This window comes from Sarcophilus harrisii, chromosome 3 (assembly GCF_902635505.1).
Source record: "Sarcophilus harrisii chromosome 3, mSarHar1.11, whole genome shotgun sequence".
NCBI lineage: Eukaryota > Metazoa > Chordata > Mammalia > Dasyuromorphia > Dasyuridae > Sarcophilus > Sarcophilus harrisii.
The window spans coordinates 217,236,269-217,258,368 of NC_045428.1; the positions used below are offsets into that span (position 1 = coordinate 217,236,269).

At 36.1% G+C, this 22,100-nt stretch overlaps 1 protein-coding gene across 2 annotated transcripts in view; it reads left to right on the forward strand.

The window, feature by feature from the left end:
* Nucleotides 1-257: 257 nt before the first annotated feature.
* LOC105749995 (interleukin-3 receptor subunit alpha) overlaps nt 258-22,100 on the forward strand; it is a 47,876-nt gene continuing 26,033 nt past the window's right edge. Inside the window, exons 1-4 of one of the 2 annotated variants that reach the window (XM_012546125.3) lie at nt 258-470; nt 12,732-12,838; nt 18,309-18,433; nt 21,974-22,094. In XM_012546125.3, the coding sequence (XP_012401579.1) occupies nt 12,763-12,838; nt 18,309-18,433; nt 21,974-22,094 (322 nt within the window). In that variant the 5' untranslated portion in view covers nt 258-470; nt 12,732-12,762. The remainder of the gene's footprint in view (nt 471-12,731; nt 12,839-18,308; nt 18,434-21,973; nt 22,095-22,100) is intronic. The other variant, XR_001120833.3, reaches the window with a different exon arrangement.

Below are 22,100 nucleotides of genomic sequence, written 5' to 3' on the forward strand. Positions count from 1 at the left end.
GAACTCTCTTACATTTCTAGTTTATGAGGTTTCATAGAAATTCAAAGGTATTTAAAAAAAAACACCCTTAGTTTATGCGTAAATGATATTCTCATTTTCTGCTCTTCCCATTCTCTTTTTCTCTTCCATTAGTTTTTTCCGCCTATAGCTAAGGTGGCACCAGTAGTAATGAGCAGAACCTAGTTCTTTCTGGTCCAAGCCCAATTCCTCTTGTTCCAAATTCTTTATTCTTTCCTTTTCCCATTCCTTTATTTGAAATTTTAAAACAACTCTAAAGTCTTAATGAGGGAAATTCAGAGAAAAGGGTGACATCATTAAAAACAAAACAGGAAGCTTTAGAGAATATAAAGGGAAAAGAAATTCTCAAGAGGGAGTGGCCCAGTTCTGCCTATCTCTAGAAGACAGAAAGCCTGCCTGAAGAACTTCATTGTTTCACTTTAAGGAAAGGAAGAAGTTCCTAGTACTAAAGAGTAAGTTCTTTATCTTACAATTATATTTCACATTCTTCATTCTGAAACTCAATTAAAGCTTCTTCGGATGCAGCTTCTTCTCATAGATTACAGTCAGCCTAGAGTTTGGTTGGATGGGTGGTGGAAAGTATGTTAGGGTATATGAGAGCTGTTGAAAGAATACAGGGATGACAGTAATAGAATTGGAAATCCCGAGAACTTCAGTTGGAATTAGAGTGTAATTAAATCATCCTTCTTTAAGCTGAGACTTTCATCATGAAAGAGCTGACTTGTAAAAATTAAATAACTAGTCAACGGAATAAATTTTCTCTTTTGCAAATTTTGACAAGGTGACTGACAGTCAACATGAATTTATTTAACAGTTACTATGTTCTAGGCACTGAGGATACAAAGAAAAGCAAAAACAATCTAATGGGGAAGACAGAACTCAAACTGTACAGACAAGATATACATACATACATACATACATATATATATAAAATGATTCAGAGGTAATCTCAGAGAGAGGGCACTACTATTAAAGGGGACCAAAAAAGGCTTGTTATATAAGGTAGAATTTTAGCTGAAACTTGAAGGAAGCCAGGATAAAGAGAAAGCACTGATTCTCCATCAGTGACATTTCCCAGAATTGGGAAATGGGGTTTGAAAGTCAAGAGTCCTATATTTTTGTATTTGTACAGTGCTTAGAGAGGAAAATGTGTGAGACTGGAAAGGTATAAAGAGATAAAGAGGGTTAGGGTTTTAAAAACCAACTAATCAATCAATTTTAAGAATTTATCATGTACCAGTCACTGTGCTAATAAGCTCTGAAGAGTGATAGATTAAGCTTAATGATTGCAATTTCATAGTAAATTGGAATTTACTCTGAGCCTCTCATTCAAGCTCCCAATCCTATAAGAGTCTCAAAATTACAGCAAGTCTTGTCATTTTAACTCCTAAGTTTCTGAAGCTTGCTTAGGCATTTCAGGCATCATGGATGATGTCCTATATAGTTGTATGAAGAATAGAAGTGGTATGTTGAGCATGGAAGTACAGAAATACAGTTTATATCATCTAATTCCTTTGATAGCAATTTCAGAGCAAAGAGAAGAGTCCTAAAACATCTCTAGGCCTTTATATTCTAGAGAAGATGAAATTTCAGCCTGAGTCAGTCTTTTATATTACCTAAGTAGGTAGGTAGTAGCAAGCATAGTAGGCAGTTGACTGTATGATAAAATTCAAAATGCATTAGGAAACCTTTCTCTTTCCTAAAGAACACTACTCTCACCAGCTTTCCAGCATTTGAAACTCCAATGGAAATTCATTTCTTTAAATGTAGACTTCTTGCTCCTTGTTCAAATCAATTCAATTTAATAAGTACTGATTCAGCACCTAAGAAAAAACATTAAGAAGTCTTTGCCTTCAAGGGGCTTGCATTATATTTAATGGATATAATATATGTACAGATAAGAATAACATATAACTCATAAGGAAATAAGATAAGGAAAAGAGAACTTAGCAAAATATGACAAGATCATGAGTCATACATATAAGAAAATATGAATACAGTGAAGGGAGAGATCATTTCTGGTCAGGGAGATAAAGGGAAGATTCCTTGAAGTAGTGAATTCTACTTGATGGACTGGCAAGGGAAGAAGTGATCAGACTGTACTGTAAGAATTAATTTTTTTTAATTTAACATTTTATTTTCCTCCAATTACGTAAAGCAATTTAAAATATTCATTTTAATGCTTTGAGTTTCAAATTCTCCGTCTTTCTCCATCGTAATGCCCCCTGATTAAGAAGACAAGTAAATCAATATAGGTTATATATGCATAGTCATGAAAAGCATTTCTACTTTCATAATGTAAAAGAAAATATAGACCTCCCCCCCAAAAAAAAAATTTCAAAAAAAAATAAGGAAAGGTTTATTTATTTATTTATTAAGCATGCCTTGGGGCAGTTAGGTGGTGCAATGGATGGAGCACCAGCCCTGAAGTCCGGAGGACCTGAGTTCAAATCTGGTCTCAGACACTTACCACTTCCTAGCTCTATGACCCTGGGCAAGTTACTTAACTCCAATTGCCTCAACAACAACAACAGCATGCCTCAATCTGTATTCAGACACCACCAATTCTTTCTCTGGTGATGGATAACATTTTTTATCATAAATCTTTCAGAGTTGTCTTGGGTCATTATATTATTGAGAATAGCTAAATCATTCACAGCTACGATATTGCTGTTACTTTGTACATAGTACATTTCACTCTTCATAAGCTCATGTAAGTCTTTCCATATTTTTCTGAGAGGATCTTGCTCATCATTTCTTATACTGCAACAGTATTCCACATTACAATCACATACCATAATCTGTCCATTCTTCAGCTGATGGCCATTCCCTCAGTATTCAATTCTTTGCTGCCAGGAAAGAGCTATTATCTATCTATCTATCCATCCACACACATATAGGTTTTTTCCCTTTTTGTTTTTAATCTCTTTTTAGATATAGACTATAAGTAGTATTGCTAAATCAAAAGATATGCATGGTTTTTATAACCCTTTGGTGTAGTTCCAAATTTCTTTACAGAATGGTTGAATCAGTTTACAACTCTACCAACAATGCATTAAATATCTCATTTCCCCCACATCTCTTGTACCATTTGACATTTTCCTTTTCTGTACCATTAGATAATCAGATAGGCATGAGGTGGTACCTCAGAACTGTTTTAACTTGCATTTCTCCAATCAATAGTGATTTAGAGCATTTTTTCATATGGTTATAGAAAATTTTGATTGCTTCATATGAATATTGTTCATTTATTTTAATCATTTATCAATTGAGGAATGACACTTATTTTTACAAATTTGACTCAGTTCTTTTTGTTTGAGAAATAAAGCCTTTCTCAGAGAAACTTGCTTCAAAAATTTTTCTTAGTAAATCCTATTTTAGTAAATCCATCCTATTTCCTCCACTATATATTCTTTTCTCTCTCACCCTATCTCTCCTCAAAAGTGTTTTGTTTCTGACTATTCCCTCCCTCCCTTCTATCACTTCACCTCTTTCCTTTATGCTCTTCCCCTCACTCCTACTTTCCTATAGGATAAGATAGATATCTATATCCAATAAGTGGGTATATGTTATTCTCTCTTTGAGTTAATTCTTATGAGAGTAACCTTCACTCACTCTCCTTCATTTATCCATCCCCCCTTTCACTATCCCCCTTTTTCCAATACATTCCTCATTCACCCCTTAATTTTATTTTTTAGATATTATTCCTTCATATTCATCTCAAAAATACTTCTTTTAACAGTTCTAATAATGAAAAAGTTCCTATGAATTACAAGTATCACCTTCCCTTGTAAGAAACAGTTTGATCTTATTAAGTGCCTTATGATTTCCCTTTCCTGTTTATTGTTCAAATGTTTTCTTGTGTCTTGTATATGAAAGTCAGATTTTCTATTCAACTCTGGTCTTTTCATCAACAATGTTTGAACACCCTTTATTGCATTCAACATCCATTTCCCCCTCCCTGCCTGAAGATTATAATTAGTTTTGTGAGGTAGGTGATTCTTGGTTGTAATCTTAGCTCCTTTACTCTCTAGAATATCATATTTCCAGCCATCCAATTCTTTAATGTTAAAGCTGCTGAATCTTGTGTTATTCTGATTATGGCTCCACTATAATTGAATTGTTTCTTATTCTTGCAATATTTTCTCCTTGACTTGGGAGTTTTGGAATTTGGTTAAAATATTTCTAAGAGTTTTCATCTTGGGAGGTAATCTTTTAGAAGGTAATCAGTGGATTCTTTCAATTTCTATTTTATAAAAAATCTGGTTCTAGAATATCAGGACAATTTTCCTTGATAATTAAGAGAAGCTGCCCAGACTCTTTTTGGATCATGGCTTTCAAGTAGACTAATAATTTTCCCCTTCGGTGAATTTTTGTGCCTCTTTTCTATTCAACCAATTCTTCTTTTCAAAAAATTCTTTTCTTACTTGGACTTTTGTACCTCTTTTACCATTTGGCCTACTCTGTTTTTTAAGGTGTTATTTTCTTCAGTATTTGTGTGTGTGTCCTTTACCAAGCTGTTAACTCTCCTCCCCACTGCCATGATTTTCTTATATCATTCTCATTTTTTCTTCCCAATTTTTCCTCTGTCTCTCTTATTTGATTTTCAAAAATCGTTTTTGAGCTTTTCCATGGTTAAAGAACAATTCATATTTTTTCTTGGAGGCTTTGGGGTAGGAACTTTAACTTTGTTATCTTTTTCTGGGTGTATGTTTTGATCTTCCTTATCACCATAGTGATTTTCTATGATCAAAACTTTTTTTCTGTTGTTTTCTCATTTTCTAGCCTATATCTTGACTTTTAAACTCTTTTCTTCAGTTAGAGTTTTCTGCCCTGGTTCTGTGAGAAGGATCCCTCCTCACTCTGACTACAAACTGGAGTGTGCTAGTGTTCCCCCTCATCCTGGAACTACCACTTCAGACTATTACCCAGATTTAAATATGGGCAAAACAACAGATTCTTGCCTCAGTGTTAGCAAAAAGATCCCTGTAATCTCCTTCTGACCAGTCTTCTGTTCAGTCTCTTTACTATTTGTAAGCTGAGAACTCCTGAAGCAGCTTTTGTGGCTTCCAAAGTCTGCTCCTGGTTTGCTAGGTCTGAGTCTGCACTGGTATGACCTGTGCTGGATTGTGCTCCAGTCTCTCCCAAGTGCAATAGACCTTTTCTGCCAATTGGAAAATCATTTCACCCCAGATCAGCAACTCACCTATAATTTATGATTTTAGAAAGTTGTCTGGTGCACTGAAAGGTTATGATTTGTTTGTGATAATACAACTAGAAGATATCAGACACAGAATTTGAACCCTACCTTTCCTGACTTCAGAACCAACCCTCTAGCTACTGTCATGCTGCTTTTCTATTTCTAATTAAGACCAAGGAAGTCTTTTGATCACAATTCTGATACAAATCAATAGGAACTCCATGTTTGATCAAGAAGCAAATAGAAACCTTTTTTCCACTACCTACCAATTCAGCTCCAGTCTGGATAATGAGGTTTTTTTCCTCTTAATTCATTGGAGTTCATTTTTAGATTCATTTTAGCCACCTTTGATGAATCCCATGAATCAGAATATAATGGGAGAGCATTTTAAACCAGATGGTTTCTGGTGGCTATGCATAATACATAATACATAGCTATACATAATTAAAATTCATATACAAAGCAGACTAGTATAATCTTAAAGATTCCTCAACATCCTTACCAGCAATATTTACACAATTTTAATAATTTCCATCCCAAATCTTAAACACAGTAATACAGTTAGAATTTTAACAATAATTCATCAACCACTTTCCAATTCCTCATATCAGTTCAAAGTACAGGAGCAATGGTCTCTCATTCAAAAGACTGCTTCCTGCTGCGGACAGTAGGACACTCTCAGTCCAGGGAGGGAAATGGGTATGGTGTGGTATGCTAATAATGATCAAAGCTTCCAATGGGCTGATCCCAGTCCCAGAAGCAGTTCAATATATCAGCAATTTGATCAAAATCTAGAGCAAAAACCAAATCTAACAAATAAAGGTTAGAATAGTCTGGACCTGCTACAAAATGTGGAGAGGCCACTACAGACTGGCCAGCAGCTCCTAAGTGAAGGAACAAGTTTGCTTCACAGGACAGGCAGACAGCTATAGTCCCAATAAATAGCAGTTAGGTTTCACAGACCACTGTGCTAATTGTCCTCTCATTATTTAAAACCTTAAAAAAACCCTGAATATCCACAGACACAAATATCCAGTAACAGATAGATGACCAGGCTAAATACTCATTTGCCTAAGTATTTAGGATATAATGATTACATACAATCAGATTGGAAACAGCAAGGTATGACATAATTGAATTGCATTAACAATTTCTATTGACCATTTGTTCTGATTATAGAAATCAGTTTCAGGAGGAAAAAAATGCAGGGACAAGATCATAACATAATATAAGCAGTCAAAATTGATCTTTCAGCACAAACAGGACAAAATACCCTTAACTCAGTTTTATTCCAGGTGATTGTCCCACTAACTGTAAGAGGGTGGAGCTTTAAAACTCCTGAATAGTATTAGCTATAAGCCCAAGAAATTTTACCTCCTATAACAAATCCCATTAACCAAAGTTTCAGATAAATCCCAAACAGGTATTTACCATGACCCTATATAGATAACAGTAAGAAATTTGTCCCAGTAAATTAACATAATTATCTTACATACCCAAGTAGATAGTTATAAAAGTTGAACATTATACAAATCATTTTGCTTGAAAATACCCAATACATAGAAAATTCCAAATTGCATATTGTTCATAACAGAAACATTTTTAAAAGGATGAGGAAAACTAATATTTTCAGAAGCCCTTTAAATAATGGGCATAACCTCAGGATACAATCAATACAATTAATTAAAACTTATACAAATTATACTAGTTCCACATAAAAGAATCCAAGAAGTTCTTAAAAATATTAATTAAACTTTTAGAAATAACCCTGCCAAATTATAGATCACATTTATAACCATATTCCTTAAACAAGAAAACCATTATGTATCTAAAAAAACAAATATTCAGTCAATTAACTTATTACAGTAAAAGTAGGCTGTCTCTTTTATATGACAATTTGCTTTCTGCAGCTGAGAGCCAAGCCTCTACAGAAGTCTTACATTTAGAACACTTAGGAGGGGAAGGGGATTCCACGTGGCAGACACTCCCCCACTTCCCCTCCAAAGAGGCAGCCATGGGCAGCAAGGGTGGGTGTAATGGGCTGAAGCTCAGCCGATGCACCGTGGTCCAAGCACTTGAGGCTAATTAGCAATTGGACAATACTCTATTAATATATGCTTGGAGAAAGAATGGCCCTGCCCACTCTCTGTGTAAGTTTGATGTGTTGTATAGGAGATTGAGTGGAAGATTTGGTGGGTGGAATGTGAGAGCCAGAGGCACTGCTAGTCGGATTCGTGTTGTGATTGCTCTCACTTCGTGTTGCCATTCCCCTTCACCTCCGCAAAGAATAAAGATCAAGGATTTTCCCGTATCCTGATTCCAGCTAATTTTAAAAATATCTGGGTGCTCAACGTGGTCATCACAAGTTGGGGTAGGGAACACAAGCTAAATCTTCATCCCTGAAGACAAAAGATTCTTTTCCACTCAGTTCTTTTCCACTCAAGAGTCCTCACTCAATTTTCTCTATCCTTCCATTAAAAACTTTCCTTTCCTTCTTGATACATACTTTAAATAATTTCCAACAACCTTTCTAACTAGATGCTCCATTGCTAAAGTAGTAGAAAGCTGTGTGTGTGGGGGGGGGGGGGGGGGGGGAGGGGATGTGAGTTGAATCTTTACCTTTTAAGACAAAAGATTCTCTCTCGTTTCTCCCTCCCCCACCTTTTCTCTCTCCTCCCAAATATCTTCCCAATACTTTCTCTCTCTTCTCTTAAATTACCTTCATTCTCCTGTCCTTTCCCTTCAAGACTGTTAAGATTCACAATACAGTGAACAGCTGAATGATTCCATAAAACCCCTATGTCCAACAGAACTGGATTTAAAGCATAACTTATAATGTTAACAAATTACCCAGTGTTTCAGAAGAGAACATACTTTACCCAAATAGAGCCATGTGACTCCTTTCAGGCAAGTTAAACTGAATCAAATCAAATACAGCTTTAAAAAAGGTTTTTTTTTTTTTTTTTTTTTTTTCTTTCTTCTGTCTGAGTGTTCTTCTCACAGAAATGAGCATCTCTCTTATCTGTCTAGGCAGAGCTTGAATTTTATTGCTCTGTCCCTTTAATCCTATTAGCAGGCTTTGAAAACTGCTTCTCAAGGAAAAACTCATCTGCCAGTTTTAAAAGTTTCTTAAAACTTTAACAGAGCTCTTTAACCAACAAAACAGACAAACAGGTCTCAGAGAACACAGAACACTAATCACACAAACATAGACTGCACAATCAACATTTAACAAAACATTTAGCACATCTAGCCAGATGGCACCAAACAAGGTACTCAGAATCAGATAATCAGATCCACTCTAGAATACCCAGAGTTGTGCCAACTGGCACAGAACCAGATATGTGTCTTAGAAGACACCCCGGTAGTGCCACACTGCGTACAGTGGACACTCAGAAATTAACACCTGTTGGCATCTTATTATTCTGAGAATCCAGATGCTAGTACAGACAGACAAAATAGGTAAACAGATTAGATTATGTCCTAAGACATCCAGACTTCCTCTCCTGTGGCCAAAATGAAGATGTCCACCCTCGGGCATGGCTGCAACTAAAAACTGCTCTCTTCATGGAGATTCTGGAAAAATCCAGAGGGCCAGCTTCTCCAAGCAAAGAACCCAGATCTCCAGCCACCCTGAGGCCCAAGGCAGAGATCTGAAGGTCTTTAAGCTATAATCCTGTTCTCATATCTCGCTGGGGCCTCCAAATGTACTGCTAGAGAAACTGAGGCAAAATAGATTTTTAAATTATTTTATTTAAAAGGGAGAGATTGTGCTGGAGGCATGTTGCCCCCAGGGCTATTGTCTCAAAGCATCCAGCAACCAATGTGAGTTTCCCATGAAATATATATACACATACGTGGCTCTAAGTGACCCAGGGTAGACTGAGGCAGAAATCTGAGCACTGAGAGTGGGAATGGATCATCAATCTGGTTCTGACAGGGTCAGGGGCAGGCCATAAATTCTTACAAATTGGGAGTAAAGGAGAGTGTCAAACTAGAGCCAGGAATTCTGAAGAGACAGAAGTAGATGATGCCAATTAGGTATCTGAAGTAGGACATCTGGAGTTTTATCTTTTGGAATGCCAGAGTGACCACGGCCCAAATTATCGAAGTCCTAATGAACAGGAGGGGGAGGTGTTGCAACCAGAGGGATTTAGGCAGAACAATAAAAGGATCTGAGGCAGAGCAGTTCAGGGAAACTGAGGCAGAACAATACAAGGGAACTGGGCACAACAAAATCACCCTCATAATCAATAAACTTAGGCAAGCAAAGCTAACCAAATAGGGCCATATCAAAAAATACATGTCTACAACATATGTTCATCATCTCTTAGTCAGGGGGTAGGTAACATCATAGCTCCACTGGAAACAAAATTGGTTGTGGATTTAATCAGAGTTCTTAAGGCTTGCAAAACTGTTTTTCTCTGAAATATTATTATCTTTGTGAAAACTGTTTTCTAGTTCTATTCACTATGTTCTTCTTCAATTCATATTACCCAGGATTTTTTTATTTTGATGTAATAACAAACAATACAGTGTAATATCTTGCATTATATAACACATCACAATTTGTTAAGCCTTTTCTTAATTGTCTAAGAAGTACTCTAAGGCAGTTCCTTAGATTTAAGTTCTCCAACCGTCTCTTGATAATCCTTCCCCTTTTAAATAAATGTCAAAATTTGTTTTTACATGTAATGGAGGGGAAAATAAACATTAAATTGAATTTAAAAAATTTCTTTTTGTATTTTTTTGTATTTACATCATAGTTTTTCTTGTAGTCAAGAAAAACAATTAAATCATCAAATACTGTGGCCACATATGCATTCAATATCCTGTTCTAGTAATTTGCTATCTCTGTGTTACAAGTTACTGCTTTCCTTTAACTTCTCAGAATTAGTCCCAAGACAGGGCAGAGTACAGAGGAAGAGCAGAAGTTATGAAGGCAGAGGAGGAAGAAAGATACTAAAGGTTTAGTCCTCATTTCCCCTCCACAGCCCAGAGTTATGGATCCAATTGTTACCACTTCTCTTCTGCCTTAAAACTGGTTGTATTGAACAAAAGAAGGCATTGTATATCTGGGAGAGATGAAAACAGTCACATTGTTTAAAGAATTCATAGCTCTGTCTCTATTTCTGTCTTTGGAAACAAAATTGGCTTTAGCAGAGCTATAAGAATGACTTTACAACAATTGAAGCACTTAACATTTATCTGAGGAACTAAAAGTACTGTTGAGAACATGATAACTGCCAAATGAGTGATTTACAGACTTAGACCCACATCCAAGTCAAGGAGCAAGTTTATTGTAATTGTAATGCTAATTGAAGTGAGCTAAGTTCCAAAAGAATTTAACAAAGGACAAGAGAAAGGAGACACATTTATACAGTTCTTCAAGTTATTTATATGCTAATTTTATGTCTTAGAGGTAGAACTGAGAAGTAGTCTCAGGAATCTGGTTATCACTGGCCAGTTATCTAAGGCCAGAAGACCTTAGAATCATTGACAGATTGTCAGAACAATAGTACTTTAAGGTCAGTGGATCTCAGGATCACTAATATCTTCCCTAAAGTTTAAGGGAAGAAATATCATTATATTCCTAAGCCAGAAGACTTTTACAATCATTAATGGACAAATTGTTAGAACAATAGAACTCTAAGGTGAGGGGGAAGGGGGGACCTTGGGATCACTGATTCAAAAGTCAGAAGACTTTAGAATCATTGACACATTGTTAGAACAGAAGCTTTCTAAGGTGTGTGTGGGGGAGCGAAGAGGGAGACCCCCCCCCCTTACTGCTGTTTTCCCTAGAAGCTATGCTCCTCTATTACCAATGTGTTGTTAGTGGAGCTGTGAACTGATCCAGCCATTCTGGAGAGCAATTTAGAACTATGCCCAATGGGTTATAAAACTGTGCAGTGCCATTACTGGGTCTGTATCCCAAAGAAAGAGATCATAAAAGAGGGTAAGGATCCACTTGTGGTCCTTTGCCCAGAAAAGCCTCCACAGCCCAGCTCAAGTTCACCAAACTATTGTGCCACAGTTTCCTTTTACTGTCCTGTCTCATTTTTCCTACTTATCCTGCCTCAGTTTCCCTAAATTGTCCTGCCTCAGTTTCCCTGGTTGCACACCCACCTCCCCTTTTGCTTCCAAGAAGCATAGCCAGATTTCGTGATTTAGGACTGAAGTGGGGATCTGGCCACTCTGGCATTCCAAAAGAGTCACAAACTGTAAAGGTATAATCTCAAGATAAGAGGGAGTTCAGATATCTGGGTTCCTAAGTCCTCCTTAAGTTATCAAGAATTTATGGTCCTATCCCCACTCTGTCAAAACTGGATTGATGGTCCATCCTTGGAAATTCCTGCCATTTACCAATGTTCAGGCCCCACCCCTTTGTCTATCCTGATCTATGGAAACATATATAATTCATTGGAATCTCACATTTGAGGCTGGATTCTTTGAGATGAAAGTCTAATTCAGCTCTGGAGGCAGAATGGATTCTACTCTGCCTCCAGACTATCTCTCGCTCTCAGAAATCCAAATAAAATATTAAAAACTCTCTAATCTCTACCTTGCCTCAGTTTCTTCTGGCATTACAAAACAACTCTCCAATAGAATTTTGATGGAAAATGGCATCTTGCATCCAGAGAAAGAACTGTGGAGACTGAATTTTTTTCATTGTTGTTGTTTTGTTTTGGGCAGTGATGCTGTCCAGGCCAGCTAGGTGGTGCAGTGGATAGAGCATTGGCCTTGGAGTCAGAGAATCTGAAGTCAAATCCAAATCATTTAACTAATTCCTTTTTCTTTTTTTTTTAAGTTGTAAAAACAAGAGAAGCGATTCTATATAGTTTGCATTATTCACTGAAATGGGGTTGAATCTAAGCCCTAAGGGACTCCTTGTAGTGTTAAACCATGAAGCTAACTGCTGTAGTTTGCTAAATAAGCAAAATGCATAACAATATGAATCTGTGAAAAACTCCCTATACTTCATTTCCTGCTCGAAAGGGATGTTTCTTGACTATAGTTAATTTCCTATACTACATATCATCAACTAGGTGGCCCAGTGAATAGAGCAGGGCCTTGAGGTAGAATGATTCACTTTCCTAAGTTTAAGTCAGACACTAGCTGTCTTATCTGGTGCAAGTCACTTCACCCTGTTTGCCTCAGTTTTCTCATATGCAAAATGAATTGGAGAAGGAAATGGCAAACTACTCCAGTATCTTTGCCAAGAAAACCCCAAATGGGGGTCGTGAACTAACATGACTGAAAAACAAACAAAAATTGAATGAGCTGCCTCAGGAGTAGTGAGTTTCTTTAGAGGCCTTCCTGTAAAAGCTAATAGGAATCTAGTCGGAGAAACTGTAAAGAGAATTCCCTTTCAGGTATGGGTTGAAAACAAGGTAACTTCCAAGTCAGAGATCCTGTGAATCTTTCCATAATTTTTGCTTCCAAGAAGCATAGCCAGAGACCAAATTTTCTGAAATCCCAGAGGTATAATACCTGTTATCTCTTCCTATTTTAGATCTTCAGATCCAGTCCTAACAAGGAGTTCCATGGCAGATGTCATAATTTTGCTTTCATTCTCAATGTTGCCAATCCTAGCATACAGCCAAATACAGAAAGGGGAGGGTAAGTATGAGATTATAACAGTAATTTTTTAAAAAATGTTTTAATTTATCCTTGAAATTTTGAAATATTTTCTTTGTCCAGAAACCTAAAATATCTTTCTACCTTGATTCAGTATTATTCTTCCAGCATCAAACTTGCAGATGTTTGTTATTATTAATAAATGTTAGTTATCCTTAACTAGGGTGACAAGAAAGTTTTGAAATGTTGATTTAATTGATACAATTGTCTCATTAGGCCATGGAAAGAATGCTGGATTTGAATAACATGAATTCAAAACACAGATATTCCATTTGCTACATCTGTGAACTTGGATTGGCTATTGAACTACTCTGAGTCTCAGTTTCCCTATTTGAAATATTAGGAAAGACTGACAGAGTTAATTGAGATCCCTTTTGATTCAAAGTCTGTGATCTCATGATCTTGGTTCTCAGGGGGTAGGAGGACTGAATCTGTGACAATGAGAACAAAGTCTATCATCTTCAAGGTAGGACCTGTACTGTGACTGTACTTCCTGACTGTGTGTCACTTTCTCTAGCACTTTTAAATTTTAAAGATGCTGTAAGAGAAAAAGGAAAGAGGAAGAAGTAGCAGTGTTTTTTTTTTTTAATCTTGATATCTTTTATTTTTATACCATTTATATTCTCCCCTCTATTCCTTCACCTTACTAGTGATCTCTCATATTAGAAATAATTTTTAAAGGAAAAAAAAACAAAGAAATAAAAGAAAAATCAGGAAAGTCAATTGATACAATGGAAAAATATAAAAATGTATGTAATGTTCTATACCCCTTTCACATTTCTGCAAAGGAGTAGAAAGGGTGTCTTCTCATATTTCTTCTTTGGTACCAGCATTTTTTTTATAATAAGAGAAAATGGGGTGGGGAGGTGCCATAATATATAGAATCTGGAATTGGAAGGGGGAAAACTCATCTTCCTGAGTTCAAATCCAGCCTCAGACATTTTCTAGCTATGTTACTTTGGAAAAGTCACCTTACCTGTTTGCTTCAATTACTCATCTGTAAAATTGACTGCAGAAGAAAATGGCAAACTACTTCAGTATCATTGTCAAGAAAATCCCAAAATAGGATCATGAAGAATCAGACACAACTGAACATGTTCTTTTTAATTTTTGGTAAATTTTTTTTTAAAATATTTTATAGTGGTTGCTATTATGATGGGGTGGCCATTGTAACACATTGTTTTCTTGGCTCTGCTTACTTCATTTTGTTTTAGTTCATATAATCCTTTCCATGCTTCTCAGGACTCATCATTTCACAGATTAATAATTTCTTATACAGTAATATTTTATTATATTCATGTACCACAATTAGTTTAGCCATTATTACTTAATCTTTAAATGTAATGACCGAGCTAGCCCCCAGGACACCCCAAAATCAGTTGGAGTCAGGATAAGCAAAAGTCCTTAATCTTTATTCTCATATCTTAGATGCAGTATTGAACAGGATGGAAGCAGAATCTCCCCGACTGCTTACCTCCTCTTCCACCGCCAAGAGTGTGACCCTGACTAGCTTTACTCCACTCCCTCGTTCCTCCTTCCATCCTCTATATATACCAATCATTGAGCCAGTACCGATAGTGGAAAAGACCATTTTCCAAGTATATGCCCATAGAGTATTGTCCAATCGGTAGTTAGCCTCAAGTGCTCAGCAGTCCTGACCTCAGTGCATTGACTCAATAGTTTCAGCCCTCTACATTTAAATATCTACTTTATTTCCATTTTTTTGCTACAATAAAAAGTGTAGCTGATTTTTTTCAAATGAACTATATTGTTGCGTTTCTAAATATATATAGAGGTGAATGTATTATATATGACTTTAGGTGCATTGTGGCTTACTTCAAATGAACCTTGTTTTGAACTACATATTTTAATCTATTTGTATTTATTTTTCCTCATTGATACTGGAATGAAGATAATCTTAAAGTTTATTTTTAGTGCTTTCAGATTATAATTATTTGGATGATATAGATATGTGCCATTATATATAGCTCTATGTATTTTATGTCTATTGTCCCATTTCCAACATAAAACTACAAGTGTCTTTAGGATAGTAATTTGAATTTTTGTTTCCTTTGTAAGTCCTAACAATGCTTACTCCAGTATTTGAACTCATTAAATATGATAATCTGGTCCACAATTTCACAGTCTTCTTCAAATGTTAATATGATAAAATTGCAAAGAGGTGGATTTGCTCCATAGCACAATATTATGGAAAGACATTTGAGTCTTTCCTTGCTTAGCCACTTGCCATCTCTATAAACTTGAGCAGAGCATCTGAGCTCATTGAGTCTTTTATAAATTATAAAATGAGAGAGAATGGGGCAGAAGATGGAGTAAGGTGGAAACTCACCAAAGATCTCTCCCAAATCCCTCCAAAGACCTTTAGATAATGACTCTAAACAAATTCTAGAGCAGCATCTACAAAAAGATGGATTGAAGGAGTTTTTCAGCCCAAGACAACTTAGAAGTTTGGCAGGAAAGATCTGTCATACCTGGGTGAGAGCGGAACACAGTCAGTGTAGCTGTCTCCTGCACAACCCCAACCCCAACAAACCAGGACTAGACCTTGGTAGCCATTGAATCAGCAGTGATGGTGGTGGTTTTTAGAACTCTTAGATCAAAGATGGTAAAGGAACCAAACAACTGATCAGAAAGAGATTATAGTGGTCTCTTTTTCAATACTGAGTCAGGACTCTGTTGCTTTGCCCAGATCAGGGTGGTAGTCCTGGGTGGCAGTCCTGGGGCAAAGAGGAGCCTTAGCACAGCAGAACTTGCAGGTCACAGTGGAACAAGCACCTTCCTCACAATTCCACGGCCAAAAAGAATGCTTGTTGTCATTCCGAAACCAGAGGACAGGCCAGGAGAGTAGATCTTACTACTTTGCAAGAATTGAAAATATATAGCTCCCTACAAGTATCTCTGAAAACACCTGCAAAAAACTTCTGAAGTCTAAAACACTGCACCCTCTACTCTGTTTTTTTTTTTTTTTGGTCTAAGTTTTTAAATGTAAAACATGACTATAATGAAAATATTTGGCATGATTACAGATGTGTAACCTATATGGAATTGCTTGCCTTATCAATGAAGAGGAGTCAGGAGGGAGAAAGGGTTTGGAAATCAAAGTTTTCAAAATGAATATTAAAAGTTGTTTTTACATGTAACTGGGGAAAAAATAAAATACTGAATAAGATAAAATCAAGGAGTTGAAATAGATCTCCAAAAGTCATTTTTAGCTTTTATATTCTTTTTAAAAAAGTAATAGCATTTTATTTTCAAAATACACTCAAAGATAGTTTTCAACATTCACCCTTGAAAAACCTTATGTTCCAAATTTTTCTCGCTCCCTTTCCCCATCATTCTCCCTTTGACAGCAAGAAATCCAATAAATGTTAAACATATGCAATTCTTCTATACATAATTCCACATTTATGAGGCTCCACAAGAAAAATCAGATCAAAAAGGGAAAAAAATAAGAGAGGAAAAATCAAGCAAACAACAACAAAAAAGGTGAAAAATACTATGTTGTGATTTCACATTCAGTTCCCATAATCCTCTCTCTGGGTGCAGATGGCTCTCCCCATTACAAGTCTATTGGAATTGGCTGAATGACTTTGTTATTGAAAAGTAGCTCTTATAGTCTAAGGAAATGAAAAACATAATCATTTTTCTCATTGCATCCACAATCTGATGGATCTACTGCTCAAATGTGATCTATTCCAACTGGTATAGCCTAATCATAGCCAGCGTCATTTAAAGATAATTTCACTGACAGTTCACTGAGGTCAGAGGTGGGGAACATCTTCCATGAACCGTATAAGACTTGCAAAATCATTTGCAAAGTCAGGTGATAATGAGCTGAAAGCTAGGTACAACAACCTTCCATTGCTTGAGTTCTCTAAGTTGGTAATTTTGTATGGCTTGCAAATAAATATGTAGATGGTCCTTGGCAGAAAAAAAGTTCCCCTCTCCCTGACTTAGGATAATAACTCCATCAAGAGAATCACCCCAGTTCAAAAGGAGACAGTAGTGATGGTAAGGTAACAACCATCATGGGACATTCAAACTGAATATGGAGTATTATTTTTAAGTGTACTTCTATATGATGATGATCTACGATCTAATCAATATTTCCATTGCCTATATAAATTGTAATTTATGCATAAAATGTAATTTATGAATATGACTTCATAGCCTGTGCAATTCTCATCTATGTCTTTTTATACATGAGCCAAACTTGACTGAAAATCTATCCTACAACACTTTCTATGGTGCCCCAGAATTAGAGAATATCTTCACATTTTCTAGAGGTTAGGGATGGAAAAGGACCCATTATATAGACATTCACTATAAAGGATGAAAACCCAATGTATTAAAGGCTTGCCTCTATTGATTTAAAATATCTTATGGATGTCCTAGTGCATCACTTGCCCATTTGTTTTTATTCCCCACTCAACATGATAAGTTCAAGTCCCTTTTCAGGAATATATTTGCTTAATCATGTCTTTTCTACCACTTCTTGCATCCAAATTATAATTCATAATACACATTAGCTTGTAAACATTCACCATTCATCAAATTCACCATGGGTCTTTCCTTTGCTTTTTCTTATTGTGGCCATCTTGATTGAGAGTTCAAAATATATGAACCCTTTGATCTCAGAGGTAAGATGAACAAGGCAGGAGACTCACAGAGTATGAATAGAGCTCCAGTTTATTATGCAGCCCAGCCTTGCTGATATACATTTTTGCAAGTGTGATCAGTGTGTGAATTATAGACAATTCCCAATCACCATTCAGAGAAGCAGTGCTTGGGCTTTGTGTATGCATGATATCTGCTAATGGGAGAAGAGCCAATCTAGCCATTCTAGCCCCCCTGCTAACCCACAGGAGAGAGACTCTTGTCAAGGTATCCCTGTTTATGAGCAACTACATTATGACCCTCGGGCTGAACCCATTCCCATGCTACACATCACTGCTCCTTGCTCCACAGGGGCATTTCTGCAATATGGCAGAAAACTTGTTGTGCACCAAAGGTAGTATGTATGTATGTATATATATATATATGTATATATATATACATAGATAGATAGATAGATATAGATATAATTTTATTAGTGAGGAAACTCAGACTCACAGAGAGGAAGTTGTCCAAGGTCATACAGCAAGTTAGTACTAAAGTTGGAATTTGAATCCAGCTTTTCTAATATTCCTAATAGTGGTCTTTCCCCTAAACCTTACAATTTTAGTGATGAGAAATCATGTTACCCATGAACTGTTCTAAATGGTATTACTTTTTGAAAGAAGAATTTTTAATCAACACAATGGCCATCTAAATTCAAGATTCATAAGTGCAAAAATTTGTACCTTTTTCCAGAATACTCTTCACATAACATGTATTTTATCAATACTGATTGGATTGAATTTATGTTATTGTTGATAATCTTCACTTCCAGATTTGCCAATTAAAAACATAACTATAGATATGAAGACAATGTTATTGAGATGGACCAATGTGGAGAATGTGAATAACGTCACCTGTTCTGTTAAAATCCTCTCAAAATTAGTATATCAGATGAAGGTAAAAATTATTATATATATCTCTATTTGTGTGTGTGCACATACTTAAAAGTCATGTCTGCATATAAACATAAACACACCTATGTGTCTATATAAACTTATGTGCATATAATACAAATATATATATATTTTTTCCTATTCACTCAATGAATAGGAGAAAAGATGATTTCAAATAACTAATGCTAAATATCAGCATCTTCATAATTAGGAAATTTTGTTCTTTGAATAAGTACTATAATTTGTTCCTGGGACAAGTGGCATCAAAATCACTCTCTGTGGTGGGGAAAGAGCAGAATACCAATCAAAGACTAAGGGATACTGTAAAACTGCTTCTCTTCCCCAATAAAGGAAGGAGGCTACTTGGTAGCTTCAAAATTACTTTTGAAATCTGTATGCTAAAGCCAATTATTTTTTTCACACTTAGTATTCCAGAGCTTAAATATTGAGTACGACACATGTAGCCTATTATAAAAACAGAGATATTTGGGTGGGTGGGGAGCAGAAACTGAAAGAAGATTTGAAATCAATCCTGTTACTTTCACACAAAAATAATAACTACCATTTGTATAGCACTTTACAATTTGCAAAGCATTGATTATCACAACCTAGTCCCATTTGGCAGAAGAAGAATCTGAAGGACAGAAAGGTTAAGTAAGTGACTTGCTTAAAGTTGTGCAGCTAATAAGGCTCTGAGGTAAGATTTAAACTAACTTTCAGGTCTTTCTGACTCCAAGTCCAGAACTTTATCCATTGCATCATTTAGTTGCCTTGAAAGAAAGAAAGAAAGAAAGAAAGAAAGAAAGAAAGAAAGAAAGAAAGAAAGAAAGAAAAAAGAAAAAAATACAACTTTCAAAACTATCATGCTAAAGTTAGAAGATTCCTCAAGAATAATCTATATAGTCCAGTGCCTCCTAATACAGAAAGGGCAATTAAGGGTCCAGAGAAGGCAAATGGTCCTAAAGGATGGCTCATTTAATACACTGAAATTGGAGCTGAGGTGACAGAGAATGATAAGGAGCCCAAATCTCAGTGATGCATATATTGGGGAGGCTAAAAGGGGTCTTAAATGACATTTTATCCATTTATAAAGGAAGGAAAAGAGAATCAGAATTATATCAGAAGAAGGAATAAAATTCAGGTCTCCTGATTGCTCATTTAATGGACTTTCAACAAGTTAGTTGAAATATGACCTTCTTCAGGGAGATTGACTCCTGGTTTCAAGATTTAGAATCATGAGTTGAATAGGTAGGGTATTCCTGGATCCTTCCAGGTGCAGCCTGGCTCTAAGTTTAGCCCCAGGTTCCACTCCTTAGGAAACATGGAGCATCTTGGAAGAGCAAAGCTTCCAAAAAATGCACACACCCCTGGGATGACAGGCAGAAGTAGCCTGGAAGGCATGGCCTTGGGAACTTAGATCCCTCTCCTGTCTTGGCTACATGAAGTGTCCATATCCCTGGTTCCTTTCACTGGTAGTTTTACATCACCAGCTCAATACAAGTTAAAAGTGTATTTAACTTGTATTGTTGACTATTTGTAATATGAGAAGCCAGGGAGGGAAGTTTCCAGAGATCAGATAATTAAGCATACTTCCTACTCAAGGCAAAGAAGTGATAAACTATTTTAATAGGATTTTGTAAACTTTGACATTTTGCTGGATGTTTTTGCTGAAATTTTTTTAAAATCTATTTTTTTCCCAATTCAGTTAGGGGAGTTAATATGACTGGGAGGTAAAGAAATGAAAAAAAAAAAAGGCATAAATAAAAATTCTTTAAAAAAACAAGCAGAATTTTTAGGGAAAGGTTCCGGTGACTGGGAGGACAAAATCTTCCTAAGAGAACTCATGGCTTCCTATAGGGGCTGAATTCCTTATGTCATTTTATTCTAATTTGGGATCCTCCTTTGTGAGTTCCATTTGTGAATTCAGCTTGTTCCCAGGTACGTTCAAGGGAAACACAGTTGCCATTCAGCTCAAAGAGAAAAAGGTCATAATTCCTGAAGCCACATATTCACCAATGATTTAATACAGAATCTCTGTATTCTTCTGATCTTCTGATGATATTGAAGGTATATCCTTAAATTACAGTCATTACCTAGACAATTCCATCTCTGGCTACTCTTTCACCTAAAATTAGTAAAGAATAAACATAAAAGAAAGGCGGGTTCCATGTACTCATAGACATTTAGTAGTGGGGCGAGACATGGACAGCTTCTTTTAGCTTTCCCTCTTCTACCCCTTCCCCCCTCTCTCATCCCCTACCTCCACTCCCATCTTGCTTCAGCCACCCCTATAAAGGGGAAAAGATGGGTTGTCCCTTCTTTACTAAACTCAGTTTTTATTCAAATAGGAGCTAGTTCTAGTGTCAGGAACATTCCAGTTAAGTCCTGACTCATACATACAGGGTATGACTGATAAAGTTGGTTGATTTTTCAGTGCTTCAAGGCAACTCATTGAGACTATATGTGTAGATTAGGTGCTCAACTACCCTGGTAGAAGAAGTTCCTCATTGGGAGCTCCCCATGTCAATGAAATCAAAAGTTCCTGGCCCCAAATTACTTCTTATTACTCACAAATTATTCACATACACATATCACAATTATGAATGAATACACTAAAAAGCATTAGGTACTTCCTATGTACAAAATATACTTGTAAGGTCCAAAAGTACAAATAAAAAAGCATGGCAGTCTCTGCTCTCAAGAAGCTCACATTCTCATTGGGGAGACATTACATGTCGATATAAGCCAAATGGGAAGGTCCAAAGAGTTTTAGGGTGCAGAAGTAAAGCAAATGATAATCCATCTTTTTAAATGTCATTTCTATTGACAAAATCGTATCCATCTCTGATGTTAAATCATTTGACAGCAGGGATTTGAATAGTGAGAACTTATTTTTCCAAGTCTAAAGTAGTTATGAGTCATGTTTCCATGTTATGATAGAAAAAAAGTATTTTACATGCAATTCAATCATTTGGTCTTGAGAGTAGTCTTGTACAGTACCCAGTGTAAAATATTGCTTTTATTTTTCACTGAGAAAATTAAAGTGTACAGATGTTAAGTAATACAGCACAGGAAGAATACCGCAGGAAGACCTGCATTTAACTCTTGCTTGGACTCTTTTTAGCTAAGTCACTTCCTTCTCCTTGCCTCAAATGTTAAATGAGGATAATAGACTTTACTTTGTAGGATTGTGGTAAAGATCAAATGATTTGTAAAAAATGCATGTTATAGTGGATGGCACATAATAAGAGCTATATAAATACTTATTCCCTTACCCCTCTCTCTTCTGGTGTCATATACCTAGTAAATGACTATGCCAGAACTGTAGCCCAGATCTTTTGACTTCTGGGTCCAGTGATCCTACCAGCACAACATGAAGAAGACTTCTGGGAAGCAAGATGGTTTAATTCTCAATGCTTATAGAATTGTAGCTTGTCATAAGTAAAAGGGACCTTAGAGAGTATTTAGGTTAATTTCATCATTTTATTTATCCAGTTTCATTATCAATTAGCTAATGATTGTGATTTCTTGTTTTTGTTTTTAGGCAACAAACAACCATAGGTGCAAAATAAAAAATTTCCATAGCTGGTGCCAAGGGGTAGACTTTGTAATTGAAGGATTTTCTGGGAAAAGATTTTCAGAAACATTCCATCTTCCCCAAAGAGGTGATG